Source organism: Rhinoraja longicauda, chromosome 3, assembly GCF_053455715.1.
Source record: "Rhinoraja longicauda isolate Sanriku21f chromosome 3, sRhiLon1.1, whole genome shotgun sequence".
In the NCBI taxonomy this organism is placed as follows: Eukaryota; Metazoa; Chordata; class Chondrichthyes; order Rajiformes; family Arhynchobatidae; genus Rhinoraja; species Rhinoraja longicauda.
Window position 1 is genome coordinate 55,481,927 of NC_135955.1, and position 15,311 is coordinate 55,497,237.

The window sequence follows — 15,311 nt, forward strand, 5'->3', positions numbered from 1 at the left end:
CTTCTTGAAAATGGCGTCACAGGTAGATAGGGGGCCAGGTGGATTTTGGTATAATGGCCTTCATCAGTCAGGGTATTGAGTATACAAGGTAGACACAAAATGTTGGAGTAACTCAGCAGGACAGGCAGCCTCTTTGGAGAGAAGGAATGGGTGACGTTTTGGGTCTAGACCCTTCGAAGGGTCTCGATCCGAAATGTCACCCATTCCTTCACTCCAGAGATGCTGTCTGTCCGGCTGCGTTACTCCAACATTTTGTGCCCCCTTGTCCTCACCTTCCACCCCATCAGCCGTCGCATACAGCATATAATCCTCCAACATTTTCACCACCTCCAACGCGATCCCACTACTGGCCACATCTTCCCATCACTACCCCTTTCTGCTTTCCGCAGAGACCGTTCCCTCCACAACTCCTGGTCAACTCGTCCCTTCCCACCCAAACTACACCCTCCCCAGGTACTTTCCCCTGTAACCGCAGGAGATATGACACCTGTCCCTTTACCTCCCCCCTAGACTCCATCCAAAGAGCCCGACAGTCTTTTCAGGTGAGGCAGAGGTTCACTGGCACCTCTTCCAACCTCATCTACTGCATCTGCTGTTTCAGGTGTCAACTGCTGTGTGTCGGCGAGACCAAGTGCAGGCTCAGCGATCGTTTCACTGAACACCTCTGCTCAGTCCGCCTTAACCTACCCGAGCTCCCGGTTGCTCAACACTTTAACTCCCCCTCCCATTCCCAATCTGACCTTTCCATCCTGGGCCTCCTCCATTGGCAGAGTGAGGCCCAGCGCAAATTGGAGGACAGCACCTCATATTTCGCTTGGGTAGCTTACACCCCAGCGGTATGAATATTGACTTCTCTAACTTCAAGTAGCCCTTGCTTTCCCTCTCTCTCCATCCCCTCCCCCTTCCCAGTTCTCCCACCAGTCTTACTGTCTCCGACTACATTCTCTCTGTCCCGCCCACTCCCCTGACATTAGTCTGAAGAAGGGTCTTGACCCGAAATGTCACCTATTCCTTCTCTCCAGAGATGCTGCCTGTCCCGCTGAGTTACTACAGCATTTTGTGCCCTCCTTCGATTTAAACTAGCATCTGCAGTTCTTTCCAACACATATTGAGTATAGAAGTTGGGATGTTATGTTACAGTTGCACAAGATGTTGGTGCGACCGCATTTGGAGTATTGTATTCAGTATTGGTCACCCTACTCTATGAAGGATGCTGTTGAGCTGGAAAGAGGGCAGAGAAGATTTACAAGGATGTTGCCCGGACTTGACGGCCTGAGTTATAGGGAGAGGTTCGACAGGCGAGAACATTATTCCTTGGAATGCAGGAGAATGAAGGTTGATCCTATAGAGGTTAATAAGATCACGGGGGGAAATAGATAGGGTAAAAGCACAGTCTTTTACCCAGAGTCAAGGGGAATCAAGAACCAGGGCATATTAGTTTCAGTGAGAGGGGAAATATTTAATACAAACCTGAAGAACAATATTTTCATACACGAGAGCCCACAGAAGGGTGCTGGGTATATGGAATGAGCTGCAAGAGGAGGTAGTTGGGACAGGTACTATAACAACATTTAGAAGAGATTCAGACAGGTTGATGGATAAGGTTTAGAGGGATATGGGCCAAACATGGGACAGGTGGGACTAATGTAGTTGGGGCATCTTGGTCAACATGGGCAAATTGGGCAGAAGGGTCTGTTTCCGTGCTGCATGATTTTATGACACTTCAAGGGAGGAGGAAAGCAATATTATGGGTGCTGTTTGTACAGATTACAGATGCTGTCAGTACGGAGTATGTACGTTCTCCCCGTGACCTGCGTGGGCTTTCTCCGAGATCTTCGCTTTTCGGTTTCCTCCCACACTCCAAAGACGTAAAGGTTTGTGGGTTAATTGGTTTGGTATAAGTGTAAATTGTCTCTAGTGTGTGTAGAATGGTGTTAATATGCGGGGATCACTGGTCGGCGCGGACACGGTGGGTTGAAGGGCCTGTTTCTGTGCTGTAGCTCGAAACTAACCTGAACTAAACTATAATTCCATGAAAAATGACTCATAACTGCAGCTTCAACCTGTTATATTCCTCAATTACAATTTTACAAATTATTTGTGAGGTTTGTTCTGTTTTATTTCAGTGTATAGAGATTCATCAAACCATCCAAAGGTAATTATCTCATGTTAAACATAGTGCAACAGAGACTTCATTCAAAAAGGACCATGACATTCTATTACTGTTTTGCAACTATTCCTCTCATGATTTTATACACCTCTGTCAGATCACCCCACATCCTCCATAGAATAGAGACCCAGCTTACTCAACCTTTCCCTATAGCTCACACCCTCTAGTCCTGGCAACATCCATGCAAATCTTTTCTGAACCCTTTCAAGCTTGACAATATCTTTCCTATAACATGGTGCCCAGAACTGAACACAATATTCTGAATGCGGTCTCACCAACGTCTTGTACACCTGCATCATGACCTCCCAACTTCTATACTAGCCCGGGGTCGCCGCTCCCCCCGTGACATCACACGGCCTAACCATTTCCGGCCGCCCGTCCGCTCCGCCGCTCGCTCACTCCTCCGCGGCCCACCGACAGCCCCGGCACCGGCCGCTATCCCTGATATTCTCTGACTGATGACGGCCAAAGTGCCAAAAGCCTTTTTGACCACCTTATCCACCTGCGATTCGACCTTCAAGGGACCATGCACCTGCACTCCTATATCCCTCTGCTCTACAACACTACCCAGAGGCCTACCATTTACTGTGTAGGTCCTGCCCTTGTTCAACATCCCAAAATGCAGCACCTCACACTTCTCTGTATTACATTCCATCAACCATTCCTCCACCCACCTGGCCAATCAATCCAGATCCTGCTGCAATCTTTCACAACCATCTTCATTGTCTGCAAAACCACTCACCTTTGTATCATCAGCAAACTTGCTAATCTTGCCCTGTATGTTCTCATCCCAATCATTGATGCAACGGACGTACACAACTAGTCACAGGCCTCCAGTCCGAGAAGCAACCTTCCACCATCACCCTCTGCTTCCTTCCATGGAGCCAATTTGCTAACCATTCAGCTATCTCTCCTTGGATCCCATGCGATCTAACCTTCCAGCGCAGCCTATCATGCGGAACCTTGTCGAAAGCCTTACTGAAATCCATGTATACAACATCTACAACTCTGCCCTCATCGACCTTTTCAGTCATGTCTTCAAAAAAATCAATCAGAATTGCGAAACATGACCTCCCACGTACAAAACCATGCTGACTATCCCTAATTGGACCTTGCCAATCCAAATGGGCTGATAAATCCCCAGGGCCTGATGGTCGGCATCCCAGAGTACTTAAGGAGGTGGCGCTAGAAATTGTGGACGCATTGGTGATCATTTTCCAATGTTCTATAGATTCAGGATCAGTTCCTGTGGATTGGAGGGTAGCTAATGTTGTCCCACTTTTTAAGAAAGGAGGGAGAGAGAAAACGGGAAATTATAGACCAGTTAGTCTGACATCAGTGGTGGGGAAGATGCTGGAGTCAATTATAAAAGACGAAATTGCGGAGCATTTGGATAGTAGTAACAGGATTGTTCCGAGTCAGCATGGATTTACGAAGGGGAAATCATGCTTGACTAATCTTCTGGAATTCTTTGAGGATGTAACTAGGAAAATTGACAGGAGAGCCGGTGGATGTGGTGTACCTTGACTTTCAGAAAGCCTTTGACAAGGTTCCACATAGGAGATTAGTGGGCAAAATTAGAGCGCATGGTATTGGGGGTAGGGTACTGACATGGATAGAAAATTGGTTGACAGACAGAAAGCAAAGAGTGGGGATAAATGGGTCCCTTTCAGAATGGCAGGCAGTGACTAATGGGGTACCGCAAGGCTCGGTGCTGGGACCGCAGCTATTTACAATATACATTAATGACTTCGATGAATGGATTAAAAGTACCATTAGCAAATTTGCAGATGGGTGGTAGTGTGAACTGTGAGGAAGATGCTATGAGGTTGCAGGGTGACTTGGACAGGTTGTGTGAGTGGGCGGATGCAAGGCAGATGCAGTTTAATGTGGATAAGTGTGAGGTTATCACTTTGGTGGTAAGAATAGGAAGGCAGAGTATTATCTGAATGGTGTCAAGTTAGGAAAAGGGGATGTACAACGAGATCTGGGTGTCCTAGTGCATCAGTCACTGAAAGGAAGCATGCAGGTACAGCAGGCAGTAAAGAAAGCCAATGAAATGTTGGCCATAACAAGAGGAGTTGAGTATAGGAGCAAAGAGGTCCTTCTGCAGTTGTACAGGGCCCTAGTGAGACCGCACCTGGAGTACTGTGTGCAGTTTTGGTCTCCAAATTTGAGGAAGGTTATTCTTGCTATTGAGGGCGTTTACTAGGTTAATTCCCGGAATGGCGGGACTGTCATATGTTGAAAGACTGGAGCGACTAGGCTTGTATACACTGGAATTTAGAAGGATGAGAGGAGATCTTATCGAAACGTATAAGATTATTAAGGGGTTGGACACGTTAGAGGAAGGAAACATGTTCCCAATGTTGGGGGAGTCCAGAACAAGGGGCCACAGTTTAAGAATAAGGGGTAGGCCATTTAGAACTGAGATGAGGAAAAACTTTTTCAGTCAGAGAGTTGTGAATCTGTGGAATTCTCCGCCTCAGAAGGCAGTGGAGGCCAATTCTCTGAATGCATTCAAGAGAGAGCTAGATAGACCTCTTAAGGATAGCTGAGTCAGGGGGTATGGGGAGAAGGCAGGAACGGGGTACTGATTGAGAATGATCAGCCATGATCACATTGAATGGCGGTGCTGGCTCGAAGGGCCAAATGGCCTCCTCCTGCACCTATTGTCTAAATACCTATCCCTCAGAATACTCTCTAGTAACTTTCCAACTACAGATGTTAAGCACACCGCCCCATAGATCCCAGCATTTTCCCTTCAGCCCTTCTTGAAAAGAGGCACAACATTTGCCACCCTCCAGTTTTCAGGCACCTCTCCTGTATTTATGGACAACTCGTAATTTTTTTGCTCAAGATTCCAGCATCTGAAGTCTCTTGTTTCTCTATTTTGTTGAAAAGTTTTGCTTGATATAATAGTATGCAGTCCAAATTCTGACACCACTCTAAGATATGAGAGAATGACTTTCAGTGGTACTCCTGTATAGAATGATTTGCCCGCATAGCACACAAGACAAAGTTTCTCCATTGTATCTAGGTACATATGACAACATTAAAACAAAACCAGAGATTATCAGATCAAAATAGAAAAGAAAAAAATTAAACAATGGAGGTCAAGTATTGACTCTTACAACAGGAGCAATGAAATTTTGCCATATTGAAAATGGGGTTTTTGCTCCCAGTCTGTTGACTGTCTATTACGCAATTCTCAAACCAAACTAATATATTTCTCCTAATCCTCTCTACTCTAATTTTGTATGGCATCTTATTAAACACCTTATGAACATTCAAATATACCACACTTTCCTTTTCTGCCTTGTTTATAAATAGCTTAAGAAAAAACTAGCAGATTTGTCAAACATATTTTCTGTTTATAAATATCTAAGCCTTCATTATCTGTTGACTCACAATTTGTGGACTTGCATCTTCGCAAAGTCATCTGTGTACTACTGGGAGTGCTGGCAAATACTGTGTATGCCTTGAAGCTTTCTGGTTCATCTGGATAACACCCATGTCAGACTCCTATTATTGATTAAAGCTCCATCTTCAACACCATAATCCCAACCAAACTCATCTCCAAACTCCTGGACCAAGGCCTCAGCACTCACTTTGCAGATGGATTCTTGACTTTCTGATCCATAGACTGCAATTAGGAAGGATAGGTGACAAAATGTCCTCCACGATAATTCTGAACCTAGGTAGACAATAGACATGAACCTAGGTACTCCACATGACTGCGTTCTCAGCCCCTTGCTATACTCCCTGTATACTCACAACTGTGCGGCCAAATTCTACTCTAATTCCATATATAAGGTTACAAATGGTGCCACCATAGTAGGTCGAATCTCAAATAATGAAGAGAAGGAGTAGAGCAAGGAGATAAGGGGCTGAGTGCATGGTGTAAAGATGACAACCTCTTCCTCAATTTAAGCAAAACAAAGGAAAAGATCATCAATGTCAGGAAGCGGGGTGGAGTACATGCCCCAGTCTGCCTCAATGATGCAGAAGTGGAGATGACAGAGTGCTTCCAGTTCCCAGGTGTAAATATCACCACCAATTTGTCTTGGTCCAATCACAATAATCTACAGCCAAGAAACAATGCTAACAGGTCTCTTCCTCAGAAACATAGATAATAGGTGCAGGAGTAGGCCATTTGGCACTTCGAGCCAGTAGCGCCATTCAATATGATCATGGCTGATCATCCAAAATCAGTATCCCGTTCCTGCTTTCTCCCCATATTCCTTGATTCAGTTATCCCCAAGAGCTATCTTTCTTGAAAACATCCAGTGATTTGGCCTCCACTGCCTTCAGTGGCAGAGAATTCCACAGATTCACAAAGAAATCTATTGTACAAATTTTACTTCTGGATGTATGTTCTGAGAAGGAATTATTTGCTTGCAAACTTGTTCATTAATAGAAAACATAGAAAATAAGTGCAGGAGTAGGGCATTCCGCCCTTCGAGCCAGCACCGCCATTCAATATGATCATCCAGAATCAGTAACCTGTCCCTGCTTTTTCACCCATATCCATTGATTCCGTTAGCCCTAAGAGCTATATCTAACTCTCTCTTGAAAACATCCAGTGATTTGGCCTCCACTGCCTTCTGTGGCAGAGAATTCCACAGATTCACAACTCTCTGTGAAAATGTTTTTCCTAATCTCAGTCCTAAATGGTCTACCCCTTATTCTTAAACTGTGACCCCTGGTTCTGGACTCCCCCAACATCGGGAACATTTTTCCTGCATTTAGCTTGAACAATTCTTTAAGAATTTTATATGTTTCTATAAGATCCCCTCTCATCCTTCTAAATTCCAGTGAATATAAGCCCAGTCGACCCATTCTTTCATTGAAGACAGAAGACAAAGGAAATTTGACATGTCTTCAATAACTCTTACCACTTTCTACAGATGTACCATAGAAAGTATCCTGTCTGGATGCATCACAGATTGGTGTGGCAACTGCTCAGTGCAAGACATCAAGAAATCGCAGAGTTGCAAGTGCAATCCAATCCAATCCATTATGCAAACCCCATTTACACTTCACGCTGCCTCAGGAAAGCACCCAACATAATCAAGGACCACTCAAATCCTGATCATTCTCTCTTCTCCCCTCTCCTGTTGGCAGAAGACACAAAATCTCATAAGCATATACCACCAGATTCAAGAATAGTTTCATCGCTGCAGTATCAGACTCCTGAACAGATCTCTCATATGCTACAGAAGAGTTTCCGATCTCCAATCTACCCCTTGTTGCAGTCTTTGCACGGTTTTTATCTGCACTATTTCTGTGACTGTAAGATTATTGCATGCTATGTTTATTTTCTCTTTTGAATATCCTGCTGTACTCATGTATAGCACCCTGTACAGTTTATCCTGTATATGTATCTTGATTATTCAATATAGGTCCTACCAGTCTTTTCTTGTCTCCAGCTCTTCAAGCCTGCTCCCCAACCCCTACTTTCAGACTAAAAAGGGGTCCTGATCTGAAACGCTGCCCATCCTTTTTCTCCAGAGATGCTGCCTGTCCCGCAAAGTGTTTGACAGTATTTCGACCAAATGACAATAATAAATCAATACTCGATCAGATATTTGGTTTTAGTCCCTTAAATTTCTCCACAACTGTGTTCCTTTGCACTGACATCAATTACTTAAAATACCTCAAAGGTAGACACAAAATGCTGGAGTAACTCAGCAGGTCAGGCAGCATCTATGGAGAGAAGGACTGGGTGACGTTTCAAGTCGAGACCCTTCTTCAGACGGATGTCAAGGGAGGGTGCAGGACAAAGATAGGATGTAGTAGGAGACAGGAAGACTAGTGGGAGAACTGGGAAGGGGGAGGGGAAAGAGAGGGACAGAGGAACTATCTGAAGTTAGAGACGTCAAGGTTCATACCGCTGGGTGTAAACTGCCCAAGCAAGAAATGAAATGCTGTTCCTCCAATTTGCACTGGGCCTCACTATGACAATGGAGGAGGCCCAGGACAGAAAGGTCAAATTGGGAATGGGAGGGGGAGTTGAAGTGCTGAGCCACTGGGTGATCAGGTTGGTTAACCTATGAATTCTATGTCATTACTAGTGTTATTGCACTTGGGTCACCTTACTCAAAGGAGTAGACCGCAAATTCGCCAGATTGGTTCCTGGAATGGCAACCAGAGACGCCTTTAAGAGTATGGAAGAAATAGGCATGCTCATTGAAAACTATATGAGGATATTTCCATTGTCTCAGGAGTCTAGAACAATGGAGAACAAAAGTTGTGGGGACTCACAGATTCAAAGTAAAATGTGCTGGTAAGAGGAGGACTGGAATGAGGAGAAGTGAGGTGTATTTACCAGAATTCTCTACAGCAGAGGCTGTTGTGAAAAATTCAGTGGTTGCATTCCGAACTGAGTTGATAGATTTCTGGATGTTAGGGGAATAAAGTGGTAGGTGTGTAAGGCAAAGATTTGGACATTGAGATTCACCCAATATTGTGTTGAACGGAGAGCAAGGTCGAAGTTCTTGTTCAAGTACATTGATAAATTGATTAATCCATGGGTTATCTTTTGATAAAACTGCGGTGCATGCTCATAAATGATGTTGTTGCAGCCATATTATATTTGAAAATCGTTAAGTGAAAGTTAGAACATGAAGCCATTTATAATCGACGGTAGACACAAAAAGCTGGAGTAACTCAGCGGGACAGGCAGCATCTCTGGAGAGAAGGAATGGGTGACGTTTCGGGTCGAGACCCTCCACTACATAGGCCTGAGAGTAAAGTTACAGGCGATTAAAAAGATCACAAGCCAGTTAAATGTCCATGCAGTGCACGTCTCTCTCGGGAGATGTGGCTGAAGAATTCCAAGCCGCACGCCAAAAACAGCCTTTCAAACTGACATTACCTTCCAGAGAAGCAGCTTTCGGTTCAACAGCATGTACGATCAGCTGAAGCCATGTTAAGGTCAGCCCACTCCGTCCTGCGATCGGCCGCGGCACATTGTTTGCCGGGAACTGTAGTCTTGGCTGAGCATCGCTCCTTGTTCTCAAATCCGAACAACACCAATCGAACTCCAAATCCCAGCAGCCCTTTGACTTGGCGGGAGTCGTCGGCAATCATCGCGAGGATTGACGTGCCGGGTGGGAGCCCGGCTGCTTCCTGTAGCAACGGAAGGCGTTGCTGCAGAGAGGCGACGAGGTCGGTCAATGTACGCTCTATATTTCCTTTCAATGCCTTCTTTTCTGTGGGAAATTGATGGATACATTCTTCGTTGAGATACTTGTTCAATGGCATGACCGTGTGAGAAAAATAAACGGCGATTTTTATGGCCTTTCGATGTCTTCACAGCCACGGTAGTTTGCGGTAACAGCTACCGCTTGTGGTTTACCGACGAGCGAGAGCCCAGCTGCCAGGCATTATTTGTGCCTGACCATTGAAATAGTCTAGCCTCAACCGTGCTTTACTGATGGTATTTGAGTCCCAAATGCACTTTAAATGTTCAAATGGCATTATTCACACACTGGCTGCACGCAGCTATATCCAGAGGTAGCCGGTGTTATGAGCGGTAGTTGAGACTATGGTTTGACCCATTAGGAAAGGAGGGACGATTTCCTTTTAGTGCTAACATTGGCCTCTGTACTCATAAGTCATGCTATAATCGGTTACTGTTATATATCGGATCATAGAAAAATTGAAATGTATTGTTCAGAAGGAGATAATTCTGCCCCTCGTGTCGATTTGGAATACATTTATGTAATTCGCAGATTTTTTTTAAAAATACGAGACCTTTGTATATGATAGGAATCTAGTGCTATGGTTATATTGTGGGTTAATTATATCTCTGCGGCAATGTAAATGTACATATTTTTGTAAATGTGCAATTTCTAAGTTCAATGAATATTGAACAGTACATTTTGATCTGTTGTGGCACTCTGTACAGTGTGGTCACCTTAGGTTGTAGAACAATGAGATCTTGTTTGTATTGTTACAAAGGACCAAATGTAATGATTGATTCTTTTACATAGTTACTTATTTTAGCAAGATTTTTTTTGAGAGTGAATACTGAGCCAGGAGGAAAATAACAACCATTGTAATATGAAACAACAGCTTAAATTTATGACAACTGCTGAATTGTAGCCAAATTACAAGAAACCTATGGAAGAGCAATGCAGCAAATACTTTTTGAAGTGCTACTGATGGATCACGATGTGTAACACAAGATCTTCATCATTTAATCATGACAAATAATTAAACTGATCATATCAAGTAGTATGCGTTCTACAGTACTTAATTTAAAATATAACTTAATTACCTTGATTAAGTTCCAGGATAATGGAGATATAAGGAACAGCAGATTTGAAATCTTGCGTAGAACACAAAGTGCTGGAGTATCTCAGCAGGACAGGCAGCGTCTCTGGAAGAAGTGGATAGTCGATATCTCGTGTCCAGGCTCTTCAGACTTGGAGGGTTTCTTTAGTCTGAAGAAGAGTCCTGATGCAAAATGTCGCCTATCCATGCCTTCCAGAGATGTTGCCTGACCTGCTGTGTTACTCCAGCACTTTATGTTGTATGCATAACTCCAGGATAAGTTCAAGTAGAGTTAGGAATTTAAAACTTAAACCGAACTATTATTCAATTTCTCAATGAAGAAATACATAATTTATTATTTAAACATTATTATTGGGAAGTAACCTTGACTTCCTGTCAGTGGATACCCTTTAGTATTATTATGTGAACTGAAGTCATTAAGTCATAAGTCTTGAGTCCTAAGTGTGAAGAAGGGTCTCGACCCAAAACGTTACCCATTCCTTCTCTCCAGAGATGCTGCCTGTCCCGCTAAGTTACTCCAGCTTTTTGTGTCTATCTTAAGACCGAACAACAATTGCTTTTGTACTCCCAGTAGTACCACAAATATCTACTACCTCTTTCCATAACAAGCTTTCAGTATTTTTTTTTCTAAACTTCCCACAGAAGAAACTGTCAAATCCACTCTGCCTTTCTTGGAACTCCCTGTTTGAACTTTATTCTTTTGGCAGTACCATAACAGTGGAGCACAAAGCACAATATGTCTGAATGTAGTTTAGGTAAACTGAACAGGAAATGAGTTCGTCATAGTCAGAACTGTTTCCTATTCTAGCCTCAAAAACAGCTTTTAGCATTTGCCAGATGAAATGCTCTCATCTGATTTCATGATTATCAATCCAAATATATAGCCGATTATGGATTTTAGTAAGTCTTTTGATAAGGTCCCTCATGGTAGGCTGATCCTGAAGATTAAAATATATGAGATTCATGATGACTTAGTTGGATGGATTCGGAACTACCTTAATCATGGAAGACATAGGGTTGTGGTGGAAGGTAGATACTCTGGCTGGAGGTCTGTGACCAGTGGAGTTCCGCAGGGATCTGTGCTGGGACCTCTGGTGTTTATGATAGATATAAATGCCTCACACTTAAATGTAAATAGGTTGGTGAGTAAGATTGCTGACAACACCAAAATTGGAGGAGTTGCAGACAGTGAGGAATGCTGTCAGAAGATACTGAATTGAATTAAATTTCTTTATTTGTCATTCAAAACAAGTTTGAACGAAATTTAGTTACCATGCAGTCACAACACCAAAAAAGCAACAAAAAACACACAACTACATAATTCAACACAAACATCCATCACAGTGACTTTCCTCCTGGCACCATCTCACTGTGATGGAAGGTAAAAAAGAAAGTCTTATCTCCTTCTTGCTTCTTCACCCGTGATCGGGCAGTCAAAACTGCTGCATCGAGGCTCCCAACTCTGACGCCCCCACCAGGCAATGGAAGATCCCGCAGCCGAATTTTAAGCCGCACCGGACGATGAAAAGTTCTGCGAAAGGTGCGTGTAGGCGATTGAGGCTCCCGACCCTGAAATCCCCGCCAGGCGATGGAAGATCCCATGGCCGATTCCAAGCCGTGCCGAACAATGAAGAGTCCCGATGAACAGGCCGACCCAAGGCCCACGATTCTGAGCGGACGAGGACACTGCTGCTGGAGCCCCTGAAACTCAGCCAGCTCCGCGATGGGAAGTAAGTCTGGAGGCTGCCAGCTCAATGTTGCTAGGCCGCAGCACGAACGGAGATACGACCCGGAAAAAGGTCGCATTGCCGTTGAAGGAGATTTAAAAAAAAGGTTTACCCCATCCCCCCCCCCCTACCCCCCGCCAACATAATACACAACTAAAAGTAAACTATAACATACATCTAACATTTAAAACAAGACAAGAAGGAAAAGACAAACGGACCGCTGGCGAGCCACAGCTGCTAGGGCAGCGCCGCCACATCCAGGAACTGGGAGAAAGATTAGCTGTAGACACGGGCGGAGAAATGGCAGATGTACTTTAACCCCGAACAAGTGTGAGATGCTGCACTTTAAGAGGTTGAATGTAAGGAGAGAGTATACAGTTAATGACGTGACCCTTAACAACATTAATGTGCAGAGGGATCTTGGAGTCCTAGTTCATAGCTCACAAAAGGTGGCAACACAAGGGTGGTCAAGAAGACGTATGAATGCTTGCCTTCATTGTTAGAGGCATTGAGTACGAGTCAGGAAGTCATGGTGCAGCTCTATTGGACTTTGGTTAGACTGCATTGCGTGCAGTTCTGTTCGCCCCATTACAGGAAAGATGTGGAAGCTGTAGAGAGGGTGCGGAGGAGGTTTACCACAATGCTGCCTGGATTACTGGGTTTCAGCTTCAGGGAGAGGTTGGATCGATTTGGATTGTTTCTTCATTGGAGGTTGAGGGGAGACTTGATAGAAGTATCCAAATTCATCCTATTAAACATTGTCACTTGCTCCATTTCCTGTGCATAGTCTTTACCACTCATCCTGGCAATTATATGAAGTTGAATGATTATTTGTAGTTGAATGATTATTTGTAATGTCTGTTTGTTAATGGCATTATATTGACTATGAGATCAACTTCCAACTTTAAGCTTCATCAAAATCCCTACATTTATTTTCTTTAACTCATGTTACTGATACTAATACTCTGTGGCCTGATTGAGGAGTTATCAATGGAAAGAATTGTCCAAACCTTTTTTTAAAAAAAGGTCTAAATTCGAAAGTGAACATCTGCAGAATCTGAACGAGTAGGCGCCTTCTTTGCACTGAGCAATTTTCAGAGGATGAAACTAATGAATTAATAACAAGATGTAAGGAAATGGCAGAGACTTTTAACGTGTACTTTGCTTTTGTCTTCCATTAACATAATAAAGGTAAATCTTAGGCAAAATGAAGTGTGGAACTTAAAGAATTACTTTCAGAAAGGAAAGCAATACTTGGTAGGCAATGCAACTGAAGACTGGCAAACTCACTGGAGCTAATGACCTAGATGCCGGAGTGATAAAAGGAGGGTTGCAGTGATGGTGGCTGTATTAGCTGTGATCTTCCAAATTTTCCTTGGTTGTGTGGAGTTCCAGCTTATTGAAAAACTGCAAATGGAGTTTTCCCAGTTCCGGTTCCGGGCTGTGCACACAGCAGCCAGCCAACAGTCGATTGTCTGCCTTTTTAAAACTTATTTAATCCCTATTTATTTTGCTTTTTTTTGGTTAGTTAGTTGTTTTTTTGCACCATGTTGTGGTGGGGGAATCTTTTGATCTCTTTCCTCGTCTGGGAGATACTTTTTCACCATACCTCTGTCTCTGCAGTGTGGCTGCACCAACTAGGAGCTGGCAGTCCCTTTGTTGTCTATACCAGGGATCGAGTGCTGGAGCTCCGACCGCTCCGACTGGCTGGCTTTGCCAGGGTTATAACAGAAATCCCGAGGAACTGAGGAGGAAATACAGGGGATGCCAGTCGGGAGTAAAACGACGTGCGGAGAAAAGGGGGTACAAGCCATACTTGCCTTCCATCACAATGGGAATGTGAGATCGCTGGTTAACAAGATGGACGAGCAAGCTGCATTAATGAGGACCCAGAGGGAGTACCGTGAGAGCAGTGTGATGTGTTTCACAGAGAAGGCTCCACGAGGACATCCCTGAGTCCAATGCGAATGTGGACGGCTTTCAGACTGTTGGGGCGGACAGGGACTGCCAAGAGAGTGGCAAGTGTAAAGGTGGGGGACTTGCAATTCTCGTTAACAACAAATGGTGCAAATGATCACATCACGGTTAAGGAGCGTTGAACTGATGGCTGTGAGTCTCCGTCCATACTATATGCCCAGGGAATTCTCGCATGCCATTGTGGTGGCTGTTTACATTCCTCCATCCGCCAACCTGCTGCGCGCGAGTGACGTCATCCACACAGTCACCGCAAGACTCCAGACAACACCAACGTGCTTTCATCCATGGGGGATTTCAACCATGTGACTTTAGACACAACCCTACCCACTTCCACTTAGTTTGTTGACTGTCCCACCAGGGATCTGAAAACATTGGCATACAGCAGGTCAAATGTTAAAGAGGCAAATCAGTGAGGGGAGGGAAGCTGAAAAAACGACTGTGGGCTGAATCACCTGCAGCTCAACACCGACATGACGAATAAGTTAGTGGTGGACCTTCGGGTAGAGGAACATCCCTGTCCCCTGTCTCCATCAATGGTGTGGACATGCAGTTTACCAATGAGTACAAGTACCTTGGAGTTTACCTGGACAGTTGGACTGTTCCAGGAACGCTGAGGCCCTGTACAAGAAGGAACAGAGCCGTCTGTACTCTGCTCCTTCAACGTCTGCAGTAAGATGCTGTGGATGTTCCACCAACGGCGGTGGCCAGCTCCATCTTCTTTGCTGTCGTGTGCTGGGGCAGCAGGGCGAAGGCTGCGGGTGCCAATAGGATTAACAAGCTCATCAGGAAGGCTGGCTCCATCCTGGGCGTGGAATTGGATTCATGGGAGGTGGTATTGGAGGGAAGGATGCTCCTCAAACTGCGGAACATTTTGGACAATACAGTTCACCAACTCCATGACACACCCCTCAACCTGCAGCAACAGACTGGTTCCACTAAGATGCAGTACAGAACACCACAGGAGATCCTTTTTCCCTGTGGCTATCACACTACAACTCCTCCCCCATCTGTCATGAGGTTTGATATTGATAACATTTTTTGAAGCAGCATCTCCAATAGATCCCTTCGATGGTGGGGTCATTTTTCATGATGGACGGTGCAATGTCCATTACTCTCTGCAACCTCCTTTGTTA

General features: G+C 44.4%; 2 protein-coding genes across 5 annotated transcripts in view; one reads left to right on the forward strand and one right to left on the reverse strand.

Annotated features, from left to right (window-relative positions):
* Positions 1-9,131, reverse strand: part of naa35 (N-alpha-acetyltransferase 35, NatC auxiliary subunit) — a 60,757-nt gene extending 51,626 nt beyond the window's left edge. For all 4 annotated transcript variants that reach the window (XM_078396985.1, XM_078396984.1, XM_078396981.1 and 1 more), the window contains exon 1: positions 9,051-9,131. In XM_078396985.1, coding sequence (XP_078253111.1) covers positions 9,051-9,083 — 33 coding nt within the window. In that variant the 5' untranslated portion in view covers positions 9,084-9,131. The remainder of the gene's footprint in view (positions 1-9,050) is intronic.
* A 145-nt stretch (positions 9,132-9,276) lies between these two features.
* Positions 9,277-15,311, forward strand: part of agtpbp1 (ATP/GTP binding carboxypeptidase 1) — a 175,177-nt gene continuing 169,142 nt past the window's right edge. The window contains exon 1 of the mRNA XM_078396172.1: positions 9,277-9,353. The gene's annotated coding sequence lies outside the window, so the exon portion shown is untranslated. The remainder of the gene's footprint in view (positions 9,354-15,311) is intronic.